Raw genomic sequence first — 9,024 nt, 5'->3', positions numbered from 1 at the left:
TAATTAAGCAAAAAGAAGAAAAAAATGAAGAAAATAAGAAATATAAAAAATAGAAAACATAAAAAAGAAACAAATTCTACAGCTATAAAATACAATGAAAGACTGAAAACCTATAGAAAACTTAAATAAGACTTGATCACTCAGAAGAAAGAATCAAGGAACTCAAATACAGGTCATCTGATGTTAGCCAGTTAGAGGAACAAAAAGAAAAAAGTAATGAAAAAGAATGAAGAATGCCTACATGAATAATGGAATTCCACTAACTGAACAAATATACACATTATAGAAGTCCCAGAAGAAGAAGAGAGGGGAAAGGGCAGGAAGGTATTTAAGGAAATAATAGCTGAAAACTTCCTATATTTGGGGAGAGATATGGACATCCAGGTACCTGAAGCTCAAGGGACCCCAAGCAAGATCAACCCATAGAAGACTACTCTGAGATACATTATAATCAAATTGTTAAAGTCGAAGACAAAGAGAAAAATTTAAAAACAGCAAAATAAAAGCAACTTGTCACATAGAAGAGTAACCCTCCCCCCCCCCAAAAAACCATACACACACACAAAGGCTATCAGTGGAAATCTCAGCAGAAACCTTGAAGGTCAGGAAGAAGTAGGATGATATAGCTGTAGTGCTGAAAGAAAAAACTTCCAACCAAGAATACTACACCCAGCATTGTTGTCCTTCAGATTGAAGGAGGGATAAAGACCAGATGAAGAAAAGCAGAAGGACTTCATCATCACTAGACCTACCTTACAAGAAATGCTAAAGGGAGTCTTCAAGTTGAAATGAAAGAATGCTAAGAAATAACATGAAAACATATGAAAGTATAAAACTTGTTGGTAAAGTTAAAATATACAGTCAAATTCAGAGCACTCTAATACTGTAATTGTGGTGCACAAATAACTTTTTTTTTTTTTAAGAGAGAGTGTGAGCAGGGGAGAGAGAGAGAGAACCTTAAGCAAGCTCCACTCTCAGTGTGGAGCCTAATATGGAGTTCAATCCCACAACCTTGGGATCATGACCTGAGATGAAATCAAGAGTTGGACACTCAACTGACTGAGCCACCCAAGCGCCCTGGTGCATAAATCACTTTTAAGTCTAGTGTAAAAGTTAAAAGATGGTTGCCAGAAGGGGGTGAGGGTAGAGGAATGGGCAAAATGGATAGAGGGGAGTGGGAGGTATGGGCTTCCAGTTATGGAATGATTAAATCGTGGGAACAAAAGTTACAAAACAGGGACTATAGTCAGTGGTGCTGTAATAGTGTTGAATGGTGACAGATGGTAGCTACATTTGTTGTGAGAACAGAATAATGTAAGTGTTGTTGAATCACTATGCTGTACACCTGAAAATAATGTAACATTGTGGGTCAACTACATTCAATTTTTTTTAAAAAAACAAGGAACTGTGAAAAAAGACAATAGTAATAAAAATATAGGTACAATAATTTGTTAATAGATGCACAATATAAAAAGATATGAAGTGTGATATAAAGTATGGAAAGAAAAGTTAAAGTATAGAGTTTTTGTGTGCAATTGAAGGTAAGTTGTCAATATCTTAAGATAGATTGCTATAACTGTAAGATGTTTTATGTAAGCCTCATGGTAACCGCACACACACACACACACACACACACACACACAAATCTTCTAGTAGAGGGGCATCTGGGTGGCTCAGTTGGTTAAATGTTCTACTCTTCATTTTGGCTCAGGTCAGTTAAGTGTCCAACTCTTTTTTTTAAATTACTTTTTTTTTTTATTTAAAAAAAATTTTTTTTTTCAACATTTATTTATTTTTGGGACAGAGAGAGACAGAGCATGAACGGGGGAGGGGCAGAGAGAGAGGGAGACACAGAATCGGAAACAGGCTCCAGGCTCTGAGCCATCAGCCCAGAGCCCGACGCGGGGCTCGAACTCACGGACCGCGAGATCGTGACCTGGCTGAAGTCGGATGCTCAACCGACTGTGCCACCCAGGCGCCCCTTAAATTACTTTTTAAAAGTTTATTTATTTTGAGAGAGACAGAATGGGATCAGGGGAAGGGGAGAGAGAGAGAGAGAGGGAATCCCAAGAAGGCTCTGAAGGGTCAGTGCAGAACCTGACATGGGCTTGAACTCACAAAACTGTGAAATCATGACCTGAGCCGAAATCAAGATTCAGACGCTAACCGACTGAGCCACTCACTTTTAATTTCGGCTCAAGTCATGATCTCAAGGTTCGTGGGTTCAAGCCCAGCTTTGGGCTCTGTGCTGACAGCTCAGAGCCTGGAGCCTGCTTCGGATTCTGTGTCTCCCTCTCCCTCTGCCCTCCCCCACTCACATTCTGTCTCTCTCTCAAAGATACACATTTAAAAAATTTAAAATACATAAATGAATTCAATTCTCCATTCAAAAGGCACATAGAAAAGATTTTTAAAAAGCAAGATAAACAACATGCTGCCTACAGGAGACTCACTTAAGTTTTAAGAACATACATAGGCTGAAAGTGAAGAGATGTAAAAACATATTCCATGCAAATCATAACCCAAAGAAAGCGAGCAGGGCTGGCTATCCTTTTATCAGAGGAAATAGACTTAAAAAAAATTTTTTTAACGTTTATTTATTTTTGAGACAGAGAGAGACAGAGCATGAATGGAGGGTCAGAGAGAGGGAGACACAGAATCCAAAACAGGATCCAGGCTCTGAGCTGTCAGCACAGAGCCCGACGTGGGGCTCGAACTCACGGACCGCGAGATCATGACCTGAGCCAAAGTCGGCCGCTCAACCGACTGAGCCACCCAGGTGCCCCAGAGGAAATAGACTTTTATTCAAAATCAATCACAAGATCAAAAAGTCACTATATAGTGATAAAGAAGTCAATTCATCAAGAGGATATAACAATTATAAATAGATATGTACCAGAGCACCTAAATATTTAGAGCAAAATTTTTTTACACAATTCTTTAATGTTTATTTATTTTTGAGAAAGAAAAGCAGAGTGTGAGTTGGGGAGGAGCAGAGAGAGGGAAACACAGAATCTGAAGCAGGTTCCAGCCTGAGCTGTCAGCACAGAGCCCAATGAGGGATTCAAACCCACCAACCACAAGATCATGACCTGAACCAAAGTCAGACACTTAACCAACTGAGCTACCCAGGTGCCCCTAGAGCAAATCTTAACAGAAGTGAGGGGAAAAACAGACAGCAATACAATAATAGTAGTGGACTTCAAAACTCACTTTCAACAATGGATAGATTATCTAGACAGAAAAACAATGAGGAAATAATAGGATTGAATAACACTATAGACTAAATGGACTAAACAGACATATCCACAGCATTCCACCCAATGGCACCAGAATACCATTCTTCTCAAGCACACATGGGACATTCCTCAGGAAAGATCATATATTGGGTCTCAAAAAAAGTCTTGGAAAATTTCAGAAGATTGACATGGTACCAAGTATCTCCTCTAACCACAATGGTATGAAATTAGAAATCAATAATAAGAGGAAATTGAAAAATGCACAATTTGGAATTGGAAATTAAACAATACACTTCTGAACAATCAATGAGTCAAAAAAGAAATAAAAATGGAAGTGAAAGTACCTTGAGACAAATAAAGATGAAAATAACAACATACCAAAATTTATGGGATACAGCAAAAGCTGTTCTAAGAGGGAGGTGTATAATGAGAATGCCTATATTAAAAAAAAAAAGATTTCAAATAAACAACCCAACTTTATATCTTAAGGAACTAGAAAAAGAAGAACAAACTAAGCCCAAAGTGAGTAAAAATAATAAACATTAGAGCAGAAATAGTATAATAGAAAAATTCAATTAACCTAAGGGCTGTTTTTTAAAAAGATAAACAATTTTGACACACCTTTAGCTAGACTAACCAAGAAAAAAAAAAAAAAGAGAGAGGATTCAAATAAATAAAATTATAATTGAAAGAGTATATATTACACCTGATACCACAGAAATACAGAGGATCATATTATTATGAACAGCTATACACAAACTAATTGAATAACCTAGAAGACATGGATAAGTTCCTAGAAATGTACAACCTACCAAGACTGAATCATGATGAAGTACAAAATGTGAACAGATCAATAGCAAGTGGATTCAAGCAGTAATAATAAAAAAAAAATCTCCCAGTAAAGTCAAGTTCACATACTTGATGGGTGAATTCTAGCAACCATTTAAAGCCAATTCTTCTCAAATGTTTCCAATCACTGCCAAGACAAATGCCAAGCAGTTTTTCTCCTATGTTTCCTCCTAGAAGTTTACAGTTTCAGGTCTATGTTTAGGTCTTTAATTAATTTTCAGTTTATTTTGTACATGGTGCAAGACTAAAGGTTCAATTTCATTCTTTTGCATGTGGACATCCAGTTTTCCCATCATTTATTTATTTATTTATTTATTTAATTTTTTTTTCAACGTTTATTTATTTTGGGGACAGAGAGAGACAGAGCATGAACGGGGGAGGAGCAGAGAGAGAGGGAGACACAGAATCGGAAACAGGCTCCAGGCTCTGAGCCATCAGCCCAGAGCCTGATGCGGGGCTCGAACTCACGGACCGCGAGATCGTGACCTGGCTGAAGTCGGACGCTTAACCGACTGCGCCACCCAGGCGCCCCTCCCATCATTTATTGAAGAGACTAGTCTTTACCCATTGTGTATTCCTGGCTCCCTTGTCAAATATTGACATACACGTGTGGGTTTATTACTGGGTGCTCTATTCTGTCTCATTGATCTGTGTGTCTGTTTTTATGGCAGTACCATATTGTTCTTATTGCTATAGCTTTGTTAACATTAGTTGAAACCAGGAAGTGTGATGCCTCTCAGTTTTGTTCTTTTTTTTCTAAAGATTACATTGACTATTCAGGATCATTGGTGGCTCGATACAAATTTTTGGGTTCTTTTTTCTATTTCTGTGAAAAATGCCATAGGAATTATGATAGGGATTGAACTGAATCCATAGATCACTTTGGGTAGTATGGACATCTTAACAATATTAACTCCTCTTAACCATGAACATGGAAAATGTTTCCATTTATTTGTATCTTCTTCAGTCTCTTTCATCAGGAAGGTAGATCAGGCCTGCTTCCATCAGCAGATAAGAAATGTGGTGGGTTCTGCTGCTACTGCTTCTGAGGATAGCTTGGGCCACTGCTGCTGGCTGATGTGGGGTACGGAGAGGGTAGATAAGCCTGGGTTCCATTATTGCTGCTGCTGTGGGCAGATCATGCCTGCTGCTACCAGTGGATTTGGAGCATGAGACGGATTGATCCATCTGGGTACTAGTGTCACTTTAGCCTGTCATTGCCACTAGGTATGGGTCTCCCTGCATAGTTTCTGTGAGGCTACCCTTCCTTTGGCTATAGAGAGCAGGCTGTTCTTGTTTTTGTTTTATTTCCTCTATACCCCTTAGTGGTTCTGGATTGCAGACATTTCTGGTGTCCAGTCTGAGATATATGATAGATAAAAAGAAAACCTAGAGAATTCATCATGGTGTACATTTTTAAATCTTGAGGTTCCTAGCTGATCCACCTTCTTTCCACATTTCAGAGTCCTTTTAGGATTGTCTACTGAATTATTTTCACAGTATTTAGTTTGTATTTAGAGGGAAGGAAAAGGGAGAATGTGGTGGTAGGAAGATGGGGTCCAGTCTGCTCCCACTTCTTCAGTTGAGTGTGTGGTGACATATACCATCATCCAGTTCAAGGGGAGAAGATGTAGAACTGGACATTTGGAGAGGAGGTGATATGGATTTTCAACTCAGAACATTGAAATGCAAGCATAGCAGAGAACTTTTTTGGGAAATTTGTCCAGTAGACATCTACAGTTATGAATATTAACTGAGATAGATCATGCCTCAGGATTGTTTGTTTTGTTCCAGCCATGCTCGCTGTTCTGCAGGCACAGAGCAGGTAGATGGTTGAGTTCACCCCACACATGCTTGCAGAGAGAGGGCTAAGAGAAGTCAAGTTGTGCAGGGCAGAGATTACAATAATAACCGCAGAATCTGAACTGGGTAAAGAAAGATGCAAGGACATGTCAGGGGTGATGGCTGTAAAAAATAAAAAGGTAGGGTCAATAGATTGGAAGACTTTATCATATCTGAAGAAAGAGTCTATTGGGGGTATTTGAAAGATGAACTGGAAAGAAAGAATAAAGTAATCAGAAAATGCAACACTAGAAAAAGCCATTTGGGTAATAGAACAATTATTTGTACTGGTGAGGTCTACAGTCACACTGTCCAATAGAATAGCCACTATTCACATGTGCCCATTTAAACCTAAATTAATTTAAATAAAATAAAATCAAAGATTCAATTCTTTAGCTGCATCAGGCACACTTCAAGTATTTCGCAACCATATGTAGCTTGTGGCTTACTACGTTGGATAGCACAGATCCAGTTCATTTCTATCATCACAGAAAGTTCCATTGAATCACACTGCTTTAGTATGACTATGGCAGTGGGTGGCTGAGGAGGGGAGCAAAAATGGTTTATTAGAGCAAGGAGATTGATAGGACAATCTGACTAATGATAAAATCATCGAGAGTGGAGATAAGAGTAGGGATCAGATAATATCAGAGAGAGCCCTGTTTGCTACAGCCCTTAAGGAGAGGAGTTTGGGTAAGGATGCTGTGGAGACAGAGTTGGAGTACCATGAACTCATATTCTCTGTTAGTCCCCCTCAGCTGCTTATCAACATGCCTAGCTGCACCTATCACTAAGGCCAGCCTCCTGTCTTCACCTGAGGCTGCATTGCACTGCTTCTAGTAGTCAGACAAATATTGGCATTTTCTCTAGGTGCTTGTCAAAGATACCTTGTCTGAGGTAACCCAGACCCCAGTTAACCCCTGACCCCAGGCTGACAGAGAAGAGTCTCAGAGTCTCTTCTCATGTGCAGAGATGCTCAGGGTCTTCAGTGAGATGCAGCCCACCTATCTTTCAGATCCCCAGGGGGGAAGAAAGGAAGGGTACTGGGAATGGGAACTGAGACTTCTGGTTCTGTCATATATCAGGATAGACAAGGACCTCAGTTTCTGTTTCAACAACTGAGTAAACAGCATATGGTCATTGTCAGTCCAAAATAGGGTCCATGGGCAAAAGGGGAAAACCTTACTGAAGTTCTTTCCCAGGAAGAAAAGGAGGCAGCATGGCCTAAGACCCAACATTTCCATTAGCTGGAGGAGAACATGAGACATACCAGACCAGGTTAAACTTTTAATGGGGACAGGAGACACAGTGCCCCTTCTTGCCAACCTTTAGGGGTTGATGATCTCAATGTGGAACTGTAGGTGAGTGGCTGTGACTACACAGTGGCCCCGGAGGAGAGCACAGGTATGGCAGTTGTGGCATTGCCAGTGGCACTGAATGACATAGATGGCATTGAGCACCTGACGGTATCGCCAGTGGATACGCCACATACGGACCAAGGACTGGATCTTGACCACGGCCCTCACTGTATTTGCATAGGTGACCAGGGCTTGCCTTCGCTTCTCCTGCAGCAGGCTATCCAAGGTCAGCCTCCACCAGCGCTGAATGATACAGGCCCTGAGGGCTGCGTGCAGCAATGTCCGGCGTACCAGGGTGCCACGCCACCAGGCCTGGATCTCTGTAGCTGCTTTTGTTTGTTTTTTAAAAGTTTTCTAAGTGGAGATAAGAGAGACCACTCAGGGAACTTCCTGCCATCAACTTCCAAGATCTTCCTGGAAGGGGCCTGGATTCTCTTAACAGTTACCATTTTTTGGAGAGTTGGGGAGTTGGCAGGACACTGCCTAAGAGCCAGAAGACCTGGATAGTGAGCCCTTCTTTGCCACTGTGGGCACATTACTCTGCCCTCAGAGTCACAGCACCCTACTATCTCACAGGTGTATAGATCAAGGGGAAAACCATTAGCAGCTAGAAGGGTGCATTAGGGATGTGAGGGACTTTGTTAGTCATGGTCCACATCTTCAATGCTTATTGGGTTTTGGAGGTTTGGCCTCATAATGCCTTTGTCTGGTATTCTCTGCTAATTCTAGTCCCAAACCATCATTGGCTGATTTCCCTCTGCCACAATGTATTTCAGTACTCTGATTGGTTTTCAGCACCCTCAACCCACTTTCTATTCCAGCCTTCCCATATTTTGAACATTGTACTCTCTAATTCAGAGTCCTCACATTATCACCTCCCAGCCCCATTCATTTCTTGATGGCTTTCATTCTCCCCATTCACTCTTCATGTCACAGTCAGACTGATACCCAGAGAGCCCATGCTGAGAAGGGAGTGGAGGAAAAATGGGCCAATATTGAGCTGACTCTTGATTATTTTAGACTCAGGATCCATAAGGAGCACAATTCCACACCCTTATGACACAAATATAAATGTTCTGGATATCTCTTAACTACATGGAAATTTTACTCACCTTGAGTTTCTGCTTCTCCGTCTTCTTCCATTTGGTTCTTTCTTCAACATCTTCAATTACAAGTACAATTAAATTGCTGTGAGTCTGTCATCAGAATTGAATCGGAAATGAATGGATGAGTTAAGACTGCTGTTTCTCTCTATGGCTCTGTACAAAGATACCCCCTGCTTCAGCATCCCTTCTTTTCCCAAGACCTGTGAAGTCCTGGGTGATTCCCACCCACTCCTAGTTTGCCTAGTAAATCTGGCCATGTCTCTTACACAAAATCTGAGCCCCATGGCTTATCTCTAGATGGTTCATTAGCCTTGATTTCTCTACTTCCCAAAGTCTGGCATGAATAAAATGAGGGGGACAGTTATGAGTTCCCAACTGCATTATGACATCAGGATTAAGATATCTGCAACAGAGTTGAGTCTTCCTCAGAAACAAGCTCCATGGGAACTTGTACTACCTTACCTGTCTACTTCCCTCCTGTCAGAGATGTACCAGAGCTCAGAGTGGAAAGATAGGGTGCGTGAGGGCCATTTGATACCCGGGGTCCTCCAGTGAGGCCCGCCCACATCCCTCATTTTCAGTCACACAGGGGAGCAGGAAGGACCATGGCAGTGTATCTCTGTGGAGCTC

The 9,024-nt window shown here is 41.0% G+C and overlaps 1 protein-coding gene across 1 annotated transcript; it reads right to left on the bottom strand.

Moving 5' to 3' along the window:
* Positions 1-7,203: 7,203 nt before the first annotated feature.
* On the bottom strand, positions 7,204-8,765 carry LOC121011265 (IQ domain-containing protein F2-like). The gene is made up of 3 exons (XM_040445531.1): positions 8,661-8,765; positions 8,401-8,484; positions 7,204-7,642 (listed from the first exon to the last, which is right to left on the bottom strand). The coding sequence occupies exons 1-3, from the start codon at positions 8,676-8,678 to the stop codon at positions 7,259-7,261; spliced, it is 486 nt and encodes a 161-aa protein (XP_040301465.1). The 5' UTR covers positions 8,679-8,765; the 3' UTR covers positions 7,204-7,258.
* Between the last annotated feature and the right edge of the window lie 259 nt (positions 8,766-9,024).

The sequence above is a fragment of the Herpailurus yagouaroundi genome, unplaced genomic scaffold, assembly GCF_014898765.1.
Source record: "Herpailurus yagouaroundi ecotype Mexico unplaced genomic scaffold, PumYag 193, whole genome shotgun sequence".
Taxonomy (NCBI): domain Eukaryota; kingdom Metazoa; phylum Chordata; class Mammalia; order Carnivora; family Felidae; genus Herpailurus; species Herpailurus yagouaroundi.
This window is presented reverse-complemented; position numbering and strand designations above follow the sequence as displayed.